The sequence below is a fragment of the Notolabrus celidotus genome, chromosome 10, assembly GCF_009762535.1.
Source record: "Notolabrus celidotus isolate fNotCel1 chromosome 10, fNotCel1.pri, whole genome shotgun sequence".
NCBI lineage: Eukaryota > Metazoa > Chordata > Actinopteri > Labriformes > Labridae > Notolabrus > Notolabrus celidotus.
Window position 1 is genome coordinate 13,888,045 of NC_048281.1, and position 20,208 is coordinate 13,908,252.

At 41.4% G+C, this 20,208-nt stretch overlaps 1 protein-coding gene across 2 annotated transcripts; it reads left to right on the forward strand.

Moving 5' to 3' along the window:
• Positions 1 to 1,685: 1,685 nt before the first annotated feature.
• On the forward strand, positions 1,686 to 16,669 carry LOC117819792 (protocadherin-17-like). Of its 2 annotated transcripts, none has more exons than XM_034693256.1 (4): positions 1,686 to 5,302; positions 6,451 to 6,509; positions 6,663 to 6,832; positions 15,410 to 16,669. In XM_034693256.1, exons 1-4 carry the CDS (start codon positions 2,834 to 2,836, stop codon positions 15,985 to 15,987), a joined length of 3,276 nt encoding a protein of 1,091 aa, XP_034549147.1. In that variant the 5' UTR covers positions 1,686 to 2,833; the 3' UTR covers positions 15,988 to 16,669. The 2 variants fall into 2 exon arrangements, with proteins under 2 accessions (XP_034549147.1, XP_034549148.1); XM_034693257.1 differs by having other exon boundaries at positions 1,704 to 5,107.
• The last annotated feature ends 3,539 nt before the right edge of the window (positions 16,670 to 20,208 follow it).

Here is a 20,208-nt window from a genome sequence, read left to right on the forward strand (position 1 = left end):
GCCGTCGTTGTTTAACCATTTTATTTTTTCCTCTTTGACTGATTAAGAAAGTGTCTTTAAAAACCCTCCTGCACCTGTTCTTCAATGTGTGAAATGAACATGTTTACACACTGTCCCATAGAGACATTCATTCCAAACAGAACTTGTTCTCTCATGCATTTACTCTGCTGAAAAATTCAGCGACTTGTGTTGATCACCATTTGCACTCTCCACCATCAGTATTCCGTTGTGCTGCTTGAGGTGTGGTGCAACCAGCAAACGGGGCGCAAAAACAGAATGATAAACAACTTAATCTCACCTCTAATCACGCTTGTGTGAGGAGTGTGAGTCACTTGAAAGAGATGCCAAGATATTGTGCGCATTTCTCGATGAGGATAGCCACCGTTTGTCATTTCAACCTCTGTGGAATTACAACAGGTATGATTTTACAGCAGCAGAATAATGTGCTTTCAAGTAAAAATCAATTCGTCATGAAACAACTGATGCATCCGTGTGCCTTTTACTGCTAACAAAGCAGCACAGAATGTGGTTCATTCCAGGGCAGGAGCAATGGTCTCATTAGAGAAAGTTATCCATGACAAAGTCGTCAGCTCCCACAAAAACAAGGCAGCCAAAGCCACACATCGAGATGTGGCCTATTTAATATGGATATGAGCCTCCCTCTCATTCAGAGTTCAGATCATATTAAATGGTATGACTGTGACAATGCCGACACAATTGTCAATAGCAGCCCTTTCCTGAGGTTTTAACATAGACTGAATGATAATTAGTTTCCCTTTGTTGTCCTTATCTCTTACCTGCAGAAATGGCCAATTTATGCAGGCTGCACCCTGGCCAGGCAAAGTTGATGCTCCCCAGAGGAGGAAAGCAGCCATGTTTCAGACAATTGAAATGAACTCGGGGAGAACTCAAGGTTGATTTAGATCCTGGGCAACATGGAATTAAATGAGGAAGTGGGCCATGCTGATCTGGCCCTGGTGTTGACACAGCTTCCTCTCTGAATTACTCTTGTCGGGGCACCTGAATCGCCATGCTGCCCCTGAGATCTGGTCAAGTGAGAATAAAAATGCAAATGTCATATTGTTGAAATTCTGAGTGAACTAAATGTCAGTCCATCTTTTTGGATATGAGATATGAGATTGATGTGGATAGGCTTTTGAATGCAAGTGTGATAGCTGCAGAAGGCAGGTTATACCAACAGCTGTGATATTTGAGCTGTGAAATAAGCCTTGTTTTTTTCACAAGCACAAGTAATTCTCTTATGTCCTTTGCGGAGATTATCCTGAAAACACCCACAGTCTGTCTTTTTATTTTATCTCAGTGCCAGGATTTCCTTAAAACTAATCATAAAAAGGAACAATACAGGACACAGGTGGGACTGTTTTCAATTATTGATAAGAATCTTCCAGCTCTGAATATCCAAAGGGCTTCATTGATACTGAGAGCACACCTCTCTGAGGGGAAGGAACCCAGTTAACCTCTAAGAAATTTGTCAGTTTTAATTTTACATTTGTCATCCATCTGATCCACTTCTCCCTCATAGAATGACCACTTGTCAAGTCCCCCACTGCTCTCACCACATCCCAGCCAAACACATTTCATCGATCTATTCATAATCCCTAGTTCACATCCACATGTATTAGGAGCAACATCCAGCAGCAGCACGTTTCCCCCCCTCTGATGCTGCTGCTGCTGCCTCTGTGCGCGCACATCAGTAAATGAATCACGTAGCACTAGAACAGCCCTTCTTCATGCGATCTTGCCAGACCTATTGGAGAAAACCCCCCCAAGGCAAGATCTGTCACTGTTCACTCATTTGCTGGAAGACGATCAGAAACTATGTTAAATGCACCAAGAAATACGCTGGAGTGTGTTAGAAAGGCGTCGCGAGGATTCCGGTCAGATCTCACTGCGAAGGGAGCAGGTTTCAACAGTTGACGCGGAGAGAACTGAGCGCAGGAAAAAAAGCGATTAATTTTGATTATCTGAAATCTTCCACCTTCTCTTTTTGCGGTTTTTTGGCAACGTTTACGAGGACGGTGCAGATGAGCATTGTCCGAATGAAGGATGCAAGAGCTCTGGGTCCAATTGGACTGGATTATGGGATTACTGGACTGATTATAGGACAATCATCGGGCAAAAGTCGCAGCCGTGCTATAGATGCTCTTGAATGACGGGAACACAAAAAGGTTGGAGAGGATTAACAGCTCTATATCCCGCTTTTATTTCACTTTGTGGCATGGGCACGCTGCGTGTGCTACACGAGCAGAGCTCATATGCAACAGTGTGCCGCACAGGAGGAAAAGTAAATGCATTGTGAATGGTAACAGCGGACAATGCTGCATTTTGAACGGGCATGTCAGTATTTGCTGTAGCCTAGGTGTAGATGTCGCATGAGGGCAATGCGCTTTTGTGAGCTCGGGTCTAACCTTCACCAGAGAGATTCAAACGCTTTAACCTTGGATGCAGGAGGGAATATTAATACTTTATAGTCATCGATTATTCATTAAGTCTCGCCGTGAGGGAAAACAAAGCATTTTTTCAGTTCACTATGTTGAATTTGATGTTTAATTCATGCACAAGGTGTCGTCGGGCGGTCATCTTTGTTTACAGAAAGAGTTCATCATAGCAGAACGGCATGTGAAAGAGGTTAAAATAGCGATTAAAAAAGCAACAAGGATCCAGAGATCGATTTAATACCCAATTAGTGAGGGATCGGCATCAACCACATGTCTGGTGTGGGTTTAGTTCTCTAGGTTTGCCGTAATCAACAGGTTGAAAGTCAACGAGGATTTTTTTTCTGTCTGCCACTACCGCATATCCAGTTGAAGGGATGCGTCTCTCTGTACCCATTTTCTTTCTGCTGTGGGTTAAAGCCCTCACATTGAAAAACCTTAATTATTCCGTCCCGGAGGAGCAAGGACCTGGCACTGTTATAGGTAATATAGCAAAAGATGCCGGATATGGGACTATGGAGAGAGGAAAGAAATCCAACTTCAGAGTGCTGGAGAATTCTGCACCACATCTGGTGGATGTTGACCCGGAGAGTGGACTTATCTTCACCAAACAAAGGATTGACAGGGAGACGTTATGCAGGCGCAACCCAAAGTGCCAACTCTCCATGGAGGTGTTTGCCAATGACAAGGAAATATGTATGATCAAGATTGATATACAGGACATAAATGACAACTCTCCAAGCTTTCCCTCAGATCATGTTAATATTGATATTTCTGAAAATGCAGCTGCTGGGACTCGCTTCCCTCTGACTATTGCACATGACTCAGATTCTGGGGAAAATGGGATAAAGACCTATCAGGTCACGAGAGATGATTACAACACATTTTCTCTGGATTTAAAAGTGAGGGGTGATGGGACTATATATCCAGAGCTGGTGGTTCAGAGACCTCTGGATAGGGAGGATCAGAGTCATCACACCCTCCTCCTCACAGCCATTGATGGAGGGGAGTATCCAAGATCAGGCTCCATGCAAATTAACGTCAGAGTGACTGACTCGAATGACAACAGTCCAGTTTTTGAAAAATCCTCCTATGTGCTTGAGATTGCGGAGAATTCACCTCAAGGAAAAGTACTCATAGATTTGAACGCCACTGATCTGGATGAGGGAAGCAACGGGCAAGTGATATATTCTTTTACTGGATATGCATCTGAGAGAATCCAAGATCTGTTCTCCATTGACCCTAATACTGGCGTCATCAAGGTCCAGGGAGAAATTGACTTTGAAGAAAATCCGATCATAGAGTTTGACGTGCAGGCGAAGGATCTTGGGCCCAACCCAATACCGGGCCACTGTAAAATAACTGTAAAAGTACTTGACAAAAATGACAACTCGCCAATAATAAGTTTTGTCTCCGTGCGGCAGGGAGCCATCAGCGAAGCAGCACCTCCTGAATCTGTCATTGCACTTGTGAGAGTGACTGATAAAGACTCTGGCCGAAATGGTCAACTTCAGTGCAGGGTGCTGGGAAACGTACCCTTCAGACTGCAGGAAAACAATGACAATTTCTACACGCTGCTCACAGACAGGCCTCTGGACAGGGAAATGAAAGATGAGTACAATGTAACAATAGTGGCGAGAGATAATGGAATCCCGTCTTTGAACTACACTAAGTCTTTTACTGTGAAGATTTTGGATGAGAATGACAATGCACCACGTTTTACAAAGACACTATACGTGCTACAGGTGCCGGAGAACAACATCCCCGGGGAGTATTTGGGCTCCGTTCTGGCCCACGACCCAGATGTGGGTCGAAATGGAACAGTTTCTTACTCTATTCTGCCATCACATATTGGAGATGTTTCAGTGTATACCTACGTGTCTGTAAATCCCACAAATGGAGCCATATACGCCTCACGCTCGTTCAATTTTGAGCAAACAAAGTCCTTCGAGTTCAAAGTTCAAGCTAAAGATGGAGGATCCCCGCACATGGAAAGTACTTCTACAGTCAGGGTTAACATCCTTGACGTCAACGACAATCTCCCAGTTATTATTCTGCCAGTCCTGCTGAATGATACAGCTGAAATTCCAGTGCCTAGAAACGTAGGGATTGGATACATCGTGGCCACAGTGAAAGCTGTGGACCACGACCACGGGGAAAGTGGCCATTTGACCTACGAGATCACAGAAGGAAATGACGACCACTTGTTTGAGATGGATCCGGTGGGAGGGGAGGTCAGAACTGCACACGCTCTTTGGGAAGAGGTCGCCCCGGTGGTTGAGCTAGTGGTGAAGGTAACTGACCATGGCAAGCCCCCCTTATCTGCCGTGGCTAAGCTGATCATTAAGGCGAACACGGAGACGGCAGCAGGAGGGGGTTCCAGCACGGGCGGGGAGCAGCAGCACTGGGATGTATCCCTGCCCCTCATAGTTACCCTCTGCATTATCTCTGTCATGCTCTTAGCAGTCATGACCGCCATCGCTGTCAAGTCCAAGCATCAAGATAAGGAGGCTGGGAATTATAACTGCCGCATGGCTGAGTACTCCAATCCTCCAGTGGGGAAAGGCAAAAAGAAAAGGATCAACAAGAGTGACATCATGCTGGTGCAGAGTGAGATGGAGGAGAGAGATTCTGCGAGCCGGATGAACGTGGTGAGCAGCCCTTCGCTCATCACATCACCAATATGTTTTGACTACCAGAGTCCTCTGCCACTCACGCTGCCCAGGTCAGAGGTCATGTACCTGAAAACAACCCCAAACAGCCTGACAGTCCCCAGGGCGGGCTGCCACTCCAGCTTTGCCGGGCTTAGCACAGACACTCCAACGAATAGGATGTCAGTGATACAGGTAAGGAGGATGCTGCTCTGTATTCGTTATCTGCCCTTTATTCTGGCTTATCAGCGCCCGCTGCTTTACCATACAAATCTGACAAAAGCAAAGTAATCGACTGAAAAAGAGAAAGTCTGTCTCTGTGGGCAGACATAATCATTTTCACTTATTCTTCCCCAGTTATGACACTATGAAATATTCTCCGCATGATATGGAAATTTAAAATTAAGATGAGCTCATTTGTTTTAAATGGCACTAGCTTTTCTCTGTGAGTATTTGAGGAACCAGAATCCTTTCAGAAACAGCTCCATAGTAAGTGTTCTTCCCTTGCAAACTGGTACAGGTGGTGTGCATAATGAGAAAGTCCTCACAGTTAGACATGCAAACAGTGTGAGTCTTGAACAAGGCTGCTGTGACCCTGCCAGATCCACTGCTATAGAGTGAAAACAAAACCCTGCCTGAAATGTGGGATTGGACAGGTGTTTGAGCAGCTTGTCCGATCACATTACTGAACCAATGTGCACCAGACAGCTAGATGCACACAGCATAACCTCACAATCGCATTTCTCGCTCCCCACAAATATGGGCCAGATCCACCCATCCGCATCCAAAAGTTGGCACGATAAGGCCATTAATAGGGTCCAGCCTCGCCTTGTGGAGATAGCAGGGTTGTATCCACGCGCCAGCTAACATGCTAATTTGACAGCATGGGCTTGTAGTGCTGTTTAACACCGCAGAATTATCTGCTGTAAACGATGTAAATAAATAGGACAGTCGCACAGACAGTCTCATTTGGAGATGATAACACAGATGACAAGGCCTGGCACTGTCACCAGTCAACAGGGTATGTGGGTGTGATCAACACAAACACACATTATTCTCAAGATAGGGGGAAAAGGATGCTGATGACAGTGGCTAATGCTTTTCTCCTTTGCCTTGCCAAGAAGGCGCATATGGTCACAATGGAGGTTTGCTCTTATCATGCAGTTATCACTGACAGGTGCTCTCTTGCTTTTGTAGACTTCTTTCAGGTGGTACAATAGAGGTCTGAAAGCCAGACAAGAACATTCCCATTCCTGTTTGAATCTTGTGTTACTCAAGCTAAATGTTGAACATTGCATGACAATTTTAACAATGCACAATGTAATTTTCCTTTCATTTTCTAGACAGAAAATTTCCCCTCAGAACCCAATTATGCTGGCAGCAGGCAGCCATTTGTTCAAAGGTAAGAGCTTCTATCCAAAAGCTTCCTGACCAGTGCATTTAGCTTCTTCATCTTTGTATCAAGGCAGCTGACTGTGGCTATCAAACAGGAGCGCTCACGCAGAGGTAATGGCAAGTCATGTTTTTTTCCCCCCTTCCTTCTATTCTGCTGCAGCTCAACATTTAAGGATGCAGAACGAGCAAGCCTCCGAGACAGTGGCCATGGTGATAGTGACCAGGCTGATAGTGACCAGGATACTAATAAAGGCTCACACTGCGACACGTCTGCAAGGGAGGCCCTCAAGATGAAAGCAACAGCAGTTAATGGCCAGCCCTTTGAGCAGGGTGAGTGGATGCACTCTTTTCCTGACATCTTGAAGATGCCTACATCTGACTCTTGTAGCAGACATTGCCCATAGTTTATTATTCACTGAAAACATGCACACTGCTCGCTTGTGTTTAAGTAAAGGTCCAGCAGCTCCCTGGTTAAAGCAAACAGACAAATATTTAACATGGAACAGGTAAAATCTAGTTGCTATTACAAGCAAGTAGTGTTATATTGCACCACTTTACATTGCAGACAGCCTGAGCTGTGTTGCAAAGATGACATGAAGGCACCAGAGTGGAAGGTAGATGGTAGTTTAAAAGGATAAAAGAGTCCATTGGCTGAAGGTAAAATGTTCAAACATCTTCTGCCTGACATTGCCATCAAACAAACTCATATGCATGGCAAAGTGCACCCCAGTCTGTGTCTCTTTTGATCACGTCATTATTTGAACACAGATTCACTGCATGCATGTCTTGAATAAAATGACAGAGACAAGAAAAGCATGATAGACACTTGCGGTGCAAAATGACAGGTATTTCTGGTTCAACATGACAGACTGTTTCCACCTTTTGCTGGGAAAGGTTTTCTCAGTTATTATCGGTTTTGCTGCGGTTACACTGTTTTCAGAGGAGCTCTTGCTTTACGACTGAAAATAGAAATGTTAAATTTTATTTCACAAATGTGAAACGATGTGCTCTGCCAGGAGTGTAATCACAGATGATTGTCAGTCTGTTCAACCTGGCTGACCTGATAGGAGCTGATATATTTAGCTATTGTGGACATAAACTGAAAATATGAAAGCAACTCTCCCCTGGTAAGATAAAAGACAATGGGAGGACTTGAGTGGAGTGGTGATGTTTCTCATTTCCTTGTGTGAGGCTTGGAGGAGAATGTCTCTGGTCATAAGGTCCCCATGCAGCACTTTCCACACCATTTACATTGCTCTGAACTGTTTGTTTGAGGCATGCTCAGGAGGGCAGAGATGGAAACACTCCTGCGTCTGCCAGTAGGATGTGTGAATCTCTCTCTCTCTCTCTCTCTCTCTCTCTCTCTCTCTCTCTCTCTCTCTCTCTATCTATCTATCTATCTATTTATCTCACTTTCGTGTGTCTGTGTGTGTGTGTGTGTTTTTGCCTCAGTGTGGTATGAGAAATTATGGCAGACCAAACTTGACTCCGTGGGAGGTGTAAATTCAATCACAATTTTTTTTTCTTTTGCAGCACATTTCTTGAATTTGATTCAGGGAAAGTTCTAAGGCCAATCAATTGGATGGATACTGAAAGTAATGTTTTGTACATGCGAGACAGAATATTTACATGTGCACCGCTGACGCTGGCTTTGACGGGGAACATCAGTTAATTTACAGACCTGCGTTTGTAAGATAACAGAAATGCAAAGAAATGAGGCACTTCTTTTAATATTAATGTTTTTTGCTGCTTGCATGGGGGAAATGTAGTTTAAAAGCAGAAAAGCAGTATTACACTATACGTCTTCTCTCTTGGGGTTGGTCAGTGTAACATTAAATAATGTCACCATCCTCTCACAACAAGATGGAGATCTACATTATGCACAATGCCTTAGACCAGATCACATAAAAACATCATCCTCCAACCCACACACTCCTCTGTCTCCTGCTCACACACATACACACAGGTACATTTATTGAACAACAAAGCCACTGTTTTGCAGATTCTGACACGATAGCGATATTATCCAAAATGGAGCCACCGCAGAATTTTCTGTTCCAAATGCACCAACACAAAAGCTTGTGGGTTAAGTAGTAATGCTTTTATGTCTTTACCTTTACCATCCCTCTAGTCTCCTGGCTGCTTTGATACAGGTAATATATGCACCTGTGCAGCTTCTACTATCATGCACACTGAATATTTATTCGCTCTCACAGACACCAGATGCACAGTGGGTATGTTGCTAGGCTTTCTGTGATTCTATTTATAATGGGCAGGCCGTCTCTTTGTTTTTGAGAACATGTTATTGTTCCATTCACAGATGCCCATAAGATCACAGCTACTCTGTCACTTTGTCATGATTCTATTATGTGACTATGTAAATGCTGTGGACTATATAAAGCCATTGTATGACTCTGTAATTTTAGAGCTATTATTTAACAGTTTTTTATTCAGTGATGAAATGGAAAATTGAAATGGAAAGCCAATGGCAGACACAATAGATGAATGCACCCTTACTTCCTTATCCTCATTTCCCTGCGTTTTTATTTTTTAAATCATTTAAATGGTAAAGATACTACAGGCACAGAGATACCTTGATTTGGTCCAAATTGGTACATCTTTTTTAGATATACAATCTATTATAGGAATACTGTAGTTTTTGATCATAAAGGTGACATTGTGACAGTACACTGAATACATTTTTTCCTCATGTAAGCATTAAGTAATAAATGTTCACAAAACGTGAAGACATGATCCTTAAATTGCTTCTGATTCAAACCCAGACAAATAGGACAATGACAAAAATACCTTTCTGTGTTTCCACTGAACCGTCTAAGCACATACATCTCTTTACATTAGCATCATCTGCTAGCTCCTCCGCTGTGATAGGTACCATGGAAATGAATTCAGCATCTCCCTGCTTCTCCATGCTTATGCTCATTGTTCTGGCCTCGTGGATCCGTGTCTCAGAAAATACTTTTCTGGACTGCGGTAGCAGAAAGACGGAGTAACACACACACAAAAAAAAACGCACCAGCCTCAGAATTGTAATCTTTGGGTGTAGATGCTTCAAAGCATAGGACTTGTAATATGCAGGATCTGTGTTGGGGTTTTGCCAAATCAAAGCCATCATTTAGTTTTCCCTTTTGATGTAAAATGCATTTTGAACCCAGATGCGTATTTTCTCTTGATCTGAGTCCTGACAAGACAGCACCAGAGCGGTTTGTGCTTTGAATGTTACATTATGAGTTCACATAATATGTAACACGACAGAGGGAGAAAGTCACAGTATAGAGCTTACAATAACATTTATCTCTGAAATCAGACTTGAAATGACCAGTGTTCACTTGTAGTCAAAGCGCCTGAAGTTTGTGTTGATTTTGGCGCCCTCTGTGAACTTAACAGTACGTTTCTCTCTTTGTTGATCTTGTTCTAAACAAATGTTAGAAGTGTTTTCTAACAAAAAAAATCTCATCCTGCTTACAGTTAAGCATATCACTCAGTGTACTTCTTTTTCATGAAAAATGCAGCAAACTGCTCTTTATGCAGCCTTCTGTAAATCTCTTCTGTGGACACCCACACCCACAGCAGCATATTCAGCCATTAAAAATAACAACATAGAGAGTATCAGTCCTGCTGCTGATGGTCTTGTTTGCATTGCAGCTCATGAAGAAGGGTTCATATTAACCTCAGTCTGCTTCTCATAGAGCTCAAAACTCCTCACAGGAGCTTTAAGTGGACATGGCCTTACTTAGAAATTGTTGCACCACAAACTTAGCACTGAGTTCAGAAGCCTATCTGTTATTAAAAACACACTTTAATGCCACATTTTAGAACTTGCAATTATCTGCATGCTTTGACACTGTTGACACAGCATCTTGCATGTCTCATTCAGCCTGTTAGAGGCACAAAAGGTCTAATTATGATCAAAATTATGATCTTTGTTTTAGTTTTGAACAGTTAAACTAAGTTCCTGTGTGTTTGAAAATGTAATATTCTTTCATTTATTTAATTTGAACCTCTGTCATTTAAACCAATTAAAAACATTAAACCTAATTTCAACCAGAAATTAGACAGAGAATAGGAAAGAAAAAAAATGCTACAGTACTAAAATCACAAACATACAAATAGCAAGACACATAGCACACTGTATACCTGAACATTAAGTATACTAGTAAATCATTCAGTCTAAAAGAAATAAAATAGCATCAGCTATGTTAAAAAAAATAAGGGTGTCTGAGTAAGTACCTTTTTCAAAGGCTTTAAAACGGTAAAAACTGTAACTGAAGAAGATAAAAATGACTTGGAGCAGAATGGTGCAGATGCACACTGCAGATTACTGAATTCTTTAACTTTCTCATTTGAGCAATTTTGCATGTTTTTGCCAGAATAGAATGTAGATTTTTTTCTTAATGGCAGAATAAATTTGAGTTTCAACAACATTTAAATTTGGCACCACTTCCTCTCCTCAAAGACACGAGCAGCTTCCTCTTGGATTCATCTTTACGATCTGGCACCTAGTTGCCATATTTTCTCATAGAGCCCTGTCCTCAAACCCTGTGCGCTGTTATTGGCCCAAAATGTGATGCCCAGAATGTCCCAAACACAGCAAAATGAGAAAATACAGGAGGAGGGCAGGGTCACTGCAGATGAAAAAAACAGCCACACACTTCTACAGGGTCAGGAGTTATGATTGCAAGAGATTATTTTTGTGAGTCTGTATATTGTTTTTGAAGTAAAAATCCTTCTTCCTATTTCTCCTTTATAAAGTCTTTAACAGCTATGGTATAAAATAAACAGCCCTATTTAATGTGTTATATCTCCATCTAGTCAAAGAATAATTAACACTTCCATTCCATCTGAAGACTTCAAGTGTGTGTGTGTGTGGGTGTTTTTGGTGGGTGTTCATGGACTTGAGCAGCAGTGTGTGACTGTGGTTGCGTGTACTTTGCAAACGTGTTGCTTGTGTGGTTCTAGTTTTCAAATGTCTTTGGGGCTGAGGAGCAGAGACGGTATCTTGTGTGTTTTCTTCTTTCTTTCTTTTGTTTGAACCTCCCCCTTGGATTTATGCATCCTCCAGCAAAGTTGCCGATGCTGGTGAGCGCAGGAGTAGGCTTCTGTTTCCTTTGAACGAGAGGATCTCCCCTCCTCTTCTAGGAAAGAATCGCGTCTTGCAGAGCTTCCCCTTGTTCCAGGCTAATATTCTCATCCTCATCAGGGCCAAGTTTCAAAACGAGATCAAGTGCCTCATTCACAACAGTCACTCTTTGATATCGCTGAATGGCTTGTGAGCAAATAGAGAGGCCTTATTAATAGAGTAAAGTTATGAGAGCTGATTAGTGGAGTATAAAGCCATATTGTAATTGGATGATATGTTGTGTTTTCTCCTGGATACAACAGGTTGAAGGTTTTAGTTTGAGTTGTTCTGAATTCAGGGATTGATTCAGGAGACATAAATGATTTGTGTGCGTTGGAGTGTGGGATTTTTTAACATTTTATGTGCCATAATGTTTAACTGTGATGGGAGACACCTACATCGCAGGGATCGATTTGAGTGTGGCCTTTGTGTGTGTTTGTCTTGGTATGTTTTTCCAGCTCATTCATTTTTGTCTTGGTGCTACAGATTTTAGTCCAAAATAGCCAAACTCTGACTCATTCAGGGGGCAGTATTTCAATGCGTTCACATTTTTATGGTAAAGAATTACATTAGGAGCCTGTAGCAGTGGCAGCAAAGCAAACAAATTTGTTATATTATAGTTAAATCAGTCGTCAGAACATCAGGAAGATTAAATTTATACTTTAACAAATGACATTGCTGCTTGGCTTTCATGTACAACATGAATAATGAAGGAAAACTGTCATTTACCCCCAATTTATAAGGACATGTTTGACATTTTGCTTCATGCCACTGCATGCAAAATACACTGCATGCATCAGTGTCAAATTAATTTTGTTAGCGGAGTGTAATGGCTACAGAAAAAAGGAAACCTTCTGCATCATAACACCATGGAAATTGGCTCATTCTATGTGTCGCTCCCTGTGTGCTTACTTCATGTCCAGGGTGGATGTGGTGTGAAATGTAAAAGACTGAGTAACGCTGCAGAGATAGATCCTTATGCATTGCTCCACTTTTTTTGTGACCGACACTAATACACAGTCACTCGCACATGTTGTACAGTCCTGTGGCGTTTGGCTCAGTGTTCAGCATCAATTAAAGCAACTCTTGCTGCCACAGTCATGAAATAATCAGAGAACAACTTCAGTCAACAATGTGTGATGAAGAGGAAATGTAGCATGCTTTCATTGCATCAGAAGACAGACAGCTACCTCTGTTTCAATCCTTATAATATGTGCGATATTTCAAGCTCACTGCTGATCAGTTTTGCCAATTTCCTCCAAAGCGTGTGCAGATTTTGTTAAAAGCTGAACTGTTTTCCCACACATCTAAACGTAGTTTTTTGGTGCTAGAATAAGGTGTTGACCACAAATTACAGTAAACGAGATCTTCTTGTGGCAAGGGCAGGTCATAATGTATAGCCACTAATAGAAAGTGAAATGCAAAATGTGCCGCCAATGCAAATGAGTTGCTGAGAACACACTGAAGTGCTTCAAAGTGATTAGAAAATTTACTTAAGGTCAGACTAATGAATGTTTGTGCTACTGAAGGTGTTTCAAGACTCCAATTTCACCTTGATTCTTTACTTCTTAGAGACCTTACTGTTATTTTTAGACATTTAGCCAGGGGCAAGTCCATAAAGATAGCCAGGGGTGGCCCTTTTGAAATCTAATCGGCCACCATTGGTGCCACCCCAAAATCCTAAACTTATGATAGGCTTTTTTTCCTTGTTGGTGGTAGGACTTGTGTTAAAATCATAGACTGTATAAAATATGGACATAGTATCCGTGATGTCACCTATCTGTTTCTGAAGCGCTGTTTTGAAGCCAATCGTCGGCGGCAGCCATATTGCTGCCGCCGACGATTGTGACGTAAAGAGGCGGAGTTTGAGCCTCCTAGCCAACAGCTACTGTGTTTCCGCCTGTCAATCAAGTCGGCTGTGCCTCTCATTGAAAAACTCGTAATCTCAAATTCTTCGAAATTTGCCACGTTTGAAAAAAATTAACCCCCCTCACAGTGTGTGTCTATCGAGAATCCAGACTTCACTCGTCATTTTGTACCAGGCTGTAAACATGTTTATTTCTGCTGTAAAGATCAGCTTTTTTGAATTGGTGTGTATGTGGTTTCCAGTACTTCCGGAGCCAGCCTCAAGCGGATCCTCGATGAAATGCAGTTTTTAGCACTTCCGCATTGGACTCATATTTTTAGACCAGAGGTTGCCGCTTGGTTAAAATCAACTATTTGGGCCGTGTTTCAGCAGGCTAATGGTAGCATTCTGAGCATTGCAATGTAGCACAGTTCCTTTTTTTTTTTTTGTCAAAGCTATATTTTTGGGCTTTTTGCCTTTAATGGACAGGATAAGTATAGAGAATAGAATAGAGACAGGAAATGTGGGAAGTAGAATGTAGGGGAAGACATGCAGCAAATGGTCGTGGCAGGGAGTCGAACCAGCGACCTCTGCGATGAGGGCTTTAGCCTCTGTATAGGGGGCACGCTTCAACTGCTAGGCCACTGGCACCCAAACAGTTCCTTTTTGGTGGTCCTTTAAATTGTGACTTTGGACCATAGACTGTATAAATAATGGACGTAAATCTGTTCCTGAGCGCTGTTGTGAAGCAAATTGTAAATGCAGAACTCAACCAGGCAGAGTATGAGCCTCCTAGCCAACAGCTATGTGTTCCTGTCCAGAAGTCCAGTCAGTCATGTCCTTATTTGGGCAAAAATTTGTAATCTTAATATCTTCTGAACCGTCAAGTTACAAAAATATTCACCCCCCGTACAGTGTGTGCAGATAGAGAAATTAGATACGTAGAGCCAAGCCGTTTTTTGAACCAGGCTGTAAACATGTTTATTAATGCTGTAAAGATCGTCTTTTTGAATTGGTGTCTCAAGCGGACTCTCGATGAACTGCAGTTTATAACGCTTCCGCATGGGCCTCATAGTTTGTGACCGGTGGTTGCCACATGCTGCATTTTAGTCCTTGAGGAGTTAAGCTGAGGAGATTTTTGTTGCCACTCTGTGGTGTTTCTTAATTTGCATGTGTGTGTGTCTGTGCACTCATCACCCCTGCCTATGTCAGCATCCCATTTGGGTCCCTTCAGTGAAAAAAGTCTGGACCTGCCCTGATTTTTCCACACACCAAACTGACACTTTTGTATGGAAGTAACACAGAAATGTAAGCAATCAGCACTAACAACAGTTTCTAAGCCCTTACTGATCAGAAAGGATGAATTTGACATGCAAATTCCACAGATGTTTTTCTGTGTTTTCCCCACAAAGTGATACTGCTGAAAATGTAAATGAAAAGCACATCACTTCCTCTGCACCAGATGATATTTTCCAGGAAACACCTACACAGGTTATGAAGATAGCAGAGGCAAACTGTTCATTGGATTAATTACTCACTGGGTATATACGTTGAAGAGCAAAAAGCAAAATTAACATTACAGCAGTGTTATTTTTTGTGTGACGTTAATTCAGGTTTCACTAATGAAGTTGGTTATTTGCTTTTACAAAAGTAGAAAAGTCTTAATGAACTCTGTATAAGCTTATTTGCACGTGTTGCTAGTTTATTTTCAGTCTGAAAGCCTCTATTGATGCAAACATAATAACTTAGATGAAGAAAGATTAATTTTTTGGATGTAGGATGTTAAGAATACTACATTAATTTGTATTTGTTGCAGTGTTTTATTATTGTTGCTCATTCTTCAAAATGTCATCTACTTTCTCTTCTGGGTTGTTTATTCTTACCCCAGCAGGGTCCAATAACAAATGTTTAACTGTTTTTGCAGAGCAAGACAAATCAGTCCACTGCACCGATGAATGTCGTGCACTGGGACATTCTGACAGATGCTGGATGCCAAAGTTACGGGTAGGAAGCCAAGCAGACAGCGCCGATAATCGCACCAACCTTTTCATCCCTGTGGGAATGGATGCCATGGTAGAGACAGAGATTTATGGCACCATCAGCTGCAGCAGCAGAAAAACCCTCAGCACGTTTGGAAAGGAGCAGCGGGACAGTACAATCCTCGTGGCCAATGTCAAACCTTACTTAAAATCACAGCGTGCGCTGAGCCCACCGCTACAGGAGAGTCCATCTGCGTCCAGCAGTCCCACCAAGAGTAGTTTGCCCCTGGACTTGGCCAGCCAAGAGTCCAAAGAGGAGAGGGAGGGGGGCTCAGACAGCAGTGCCTATGGCCCTCCAGATGGTCAGTGCTCCCCGCTGCACACCGAATTGGAGGAGCCCTCCTACCTGACCTGTGAGCTCAGGCCTAAGTCCCTGTCAAGCAGCCTCATTCACAGCTCCGTCATCAGCCAGGAGTGCGGGGGGTCAGATTGTGCCCTCGACCCGCGAGACACTGGCAACTGACAGGTCACATGATCCCCACTCACTTGCTCATTCGCTCTCATCTGCCAGAGGTGTGATGATGATATCACAGATTAATGACCAGGAGGTGGTTTATTTTCACCCACAGAGGTATCCAGACACGCATTGTATAACCAAAAACCATCCGCTTTGTATGTTTTTTTTCAGTTTGTGACTTGTTGTGTTTAGGTGAAATGTGTGTCCTTGACTGCTGTGAAGGTTTTGGGGGAAAATCAATGATTACCTGACTTCAAGTGTTTCCACGGTGTACTGTACCTGTCAATTTAGATGTCTGTATTTTACACATTTCAAGCTCCGATTTTGTGAGGCTGTTGAAGAAATTGCTACTGTTAAGCTACTGAGTCCTGTCTGCTTTTGTACAGTGAAGCTCTCTGTCTCCATTTAGTGTATAAGGATCATCTCTTTGAATATCACAAGCAACTGAAATACATATCAGTGACGTTAAATACAAAAAGTGAAGTGTCTTATGAACTGTTAATGGTGGTGCAACAGGGAATGTCCCTTTTCATAAAACCATTGAAGGTTCCTCTAAAAACAGTTTTTTAAGAATGTATTTGTAATTTTATTGTCGTCCTCTGCGGTTTATGTGAAAATAAGCTGAGCTTACACGTGAATGTGGGCTACTGTACTTGTTGTGTATTTTATTAAATTTGTATACACTGTGCTCATGGAAGGCAATTATTTTTGAGTGGCGACAACCGCAACTAAAGCTGTCATGTGTTTATGTGAGAGAAGTGCATTAATGTCTTCAAGGTGCTTGATACGTGTTAATGACAAAAGCCACTAGCAACTCATCAAATGTGCCAACGTTAGCTGTGAACTGTATACCAGCACATGTTATCTAGCAGTAGTCTAGATCCTACTTAGGGGAACTTCAGAAGTAAGTCACAATCCACATTTTACACAGCTATTTCTATTTAAAAACTCCAATAAAATCAGGCACTGTGTTAGTGCTCCCAACCCGAGATGACTTCCTCTGCTCAATGCTTACGTACATATTATAAATAACTCATGCTTTTTGCTCTCTCAAATTCAGTCATCAGGGCGGCTGTCAGATAATGTTGACTTGTGATTGTAGTATATTCATGAGTGCGTATGACAAATGACGAGACACAAATGTAACAAAAATGAAAGTTAACATTCAGCTGCTACAAGCAAGGACTTTTGGCAATGAATTCTTTGATTAGTGAAAATGAAATTTTAATGATCCCTGTGGGGGAGAAGTGGGTCACTGGAGCAGCAAACGATTGAACAAATAGTGCATTAAAGGTTATCACAAGTAAAAGGGAATAATTCAGCAAATAAAAATACAGTATTTTCACTGAGGAGATTTCAAGGTTATGAGACATTGGTGTTTAATATGAGGAATTTCATAGCCTTTTCACAGAGTAGCCAACATGTACATTGTTTCCCCAGCCATAATGAGATTTACAGAAGTATACGTGCAAATCTCCTCTTTATATGCAGCGTGCAGTATTTACTGTTCATTCAAATGCAGAAAGGGTAGGTGTAGGGACAGAAGGCCATGGTCCAGAGACATTAAAGCAGTCTTAATCGCAGCAATACATCTATTTCTTTATTTCCCTCCAAACATAATCAGTTTTCTTTATGTGAAACATGGCTGCTTCTTCTCCCTTCATGTTCAAAACGGGGACATAAATGTAACTGTGACCATAGAAAGAAACTCAAAGCACGCCCGCTACCTCTGCTTGACATTGACTCTATAGAAAGATTAAGTATAAACAAGAGTGTATGTTTGCAGAGTTAGATCACTAAACCTAGGGATCCGGCATATGTAGAAATGCATTCTGTTTTTCATCTGTAAAACAATCACAAAAAAACCTGTTTCCTTCTGCTTAGTTTAGTTTAGTTTCCCCATATGGAGATGCTGACTTTTGTACCCCAGCTCGGTGAGCGGTTTGAGAACGCCTTGTTTTTCATGAGCTTTGGATAACAGAATCCTGTCATCTACTGAGAGCTGACTATAAGTACGACTCAGTTTCTCCTCGGGGAAAACACATTAATTTGGATTTTGATTTGCATTTGTTTTGGTGCTGGTATTGACACAATTCCAGACCTAGATGTCTCATCTCAGCAGGCAGCTCTGATGAGCTCATCTGCATAAGTTGAAATACTCTTTGAGAGGGAGATTGCGTGGGTCACAGCAACTCATCCCATTGAAATACAGACAGAAACATCACATCATTTTATCTGTATCAGTCCCAGGGTTTCAGAACACGGGGAATGAAGACAGGTGAGCAGAATGTCAAGTAGAAGAAGGTTGAACCATTTGCTGCGACACTTACTCCGACAATTTTTTAACACTATATTATTGTTTTACATCACAGGGATAGAAAACAGGTTCAACTTCAGCATTTGCAATAATTATGCAAAATTTGCTGTGATGCAAACCCTTTCTTAATTAACACCGTACTACTGTACAGCTGCTTGACAAAAAAAAAGTGCCATGTTGTGGATGGGAGCTGAATGCAGATTAAGGACTAGCATGCACTGTTAGATGAATATGACTTGTCTCTCAAAATGATTACAGCCACAGTGAAAGGGAATTACAGACAATGAAACTGATCTGTGTAATACCTCTATTCTTCTACATTTTACATACACAAATGATCTATTCAGATGAAAATGGAATGAGCAGTGTACCATTCAGTTGTGAAAAATTGACATGCTCACCCTGAGTACTTAAGCTTTTAATTCAATAATTCAATAACACAGCCGATTAAGAGCTTGTCTTCCACCTCCACCAAAATGCTATAAGAGATGGTTCCACTTGGCTGAGAACTGTTGGTGGGGAAACAATAGTGAACAAACACACAAACAATATTGAGAGTGCAGTTTTCATTTGAACCAAGCGATGTCATTGAACACAGCATGCATGCCTTAAGGGCAACAATATTAAAATGCTGCTCCTAGGTTTATTTGCATATTTGTTTTAAGCGAACAAAAAAAACTTGCACAACGAAAGCTAAAACTGCACCCAATTAGGTAATGTAAATGTGACACTGTGAGTTTAATGTTAAAGAGGTGACACTTTGAGGATCACTTTGTATAAAACACACTGTGAATGAATTCACTCAATAATTCATACATGCTTGCATTTATTTCAAATGAAATAATTTATAGTGTGCTAGAAATGCTAAGACTGGTGTTCAGATTGTCATCCTCCTTTTACACAAGAAATGTTGCACCAAGTTATGGAGTGTCATGTGACAAGACATGATTTAAAAGATGACACAAATAAAATATGAATAGCCATTTATCAATTTAATTGGTTTGAATCTTGATTAAAGGGATGTTTTTTCACTGTTTTTGTCAGGAATAATTCTGTTGTCAGGAGTTGAAATGTCAAGACTGATACCGCTCTCATGTCTGTATGTTAGCTAAACAGGCTATGATGCTTCAAGTACCTTTGTGCTAGCTAAACTTAACACAAAGGCACGCAACAGAGAAAAACAACACTCTTCCAACACTTCCTTTCATGCTTGCCAATCAACACAGCAAATTTCATTGCTTATTTAAATACGAAATGTCAAGAGGAGTTGCCATTGTGTGTGTCAGATTTAGAAAATGAAGCTGTCTCTAAGGGTTTCCAATATTTATACCAAACAATGCTAACTGGCAGCTTGATTTAGATTTTAATTAGTGTACTGACATTGAAGTGGTATCAATCTTTTTATCTTTTTATCAGCTAGAAATCATGTAATCGCATGTCTCACAATATCAAACTACTCTTTTGATGATTCATGATCTATTTTTGATAACCTTATGACAAAGTTTAAGACCACAAAGCAAAGAGGAAGCTGATCATTAATGGTCTTCATCATGTTACATTTATTTGATAAGCAATATTGAAGCTTATAACAAAATATAAGCCTAGATAAGCAAATTATGCCAGATCTTACCAATCCCTATTAATCAATGGTGAAATAAAGAGCACTGTTGATTATAGAAATGCAGGAACAACAGTGGTGCGGCGATCCTCATCCTCCTTTAACACAAGAAACGTCAAAAGTTATCAACATCTTCAAAAACACAAAATTTAAAAGAAGACAGATGAAATATGAACAGCCATTTGTCAATTGAATTGGTTTGCATCTTGGTTAAAATGATGTTTCTTCACTTTTGTTGTCAGGAATGAATCTCTTGTCATGGGTTGAAATGTTAAGACTGATACCGCTCTCA

Bases quoted from the DNA above. Each gene is read 5' to 3' on its own strand.
- LOC117819792 (XM_034693256.1), top strand. From the start codon at position 2,834: ATGCGTCTCTCTGTACCCATTTTCTTTCTGCTGTGGGTTAAAGCCCTC. The intron at 5,303-6,450 runs GTAAGGAGGATG...TTCATTTTCTAG, and splicing joins ATAGGATGTCAGTGATACAG to ACAGAAAATTTCCCCTCAGA. The intron at 6,510-6,662 runs GTAAGAGCTTCT...ATTCTGCTGCAG, and splicing joins AGGCAGCCATTTGTTCAAAG to CTCAACATTTAAGGATGCAG.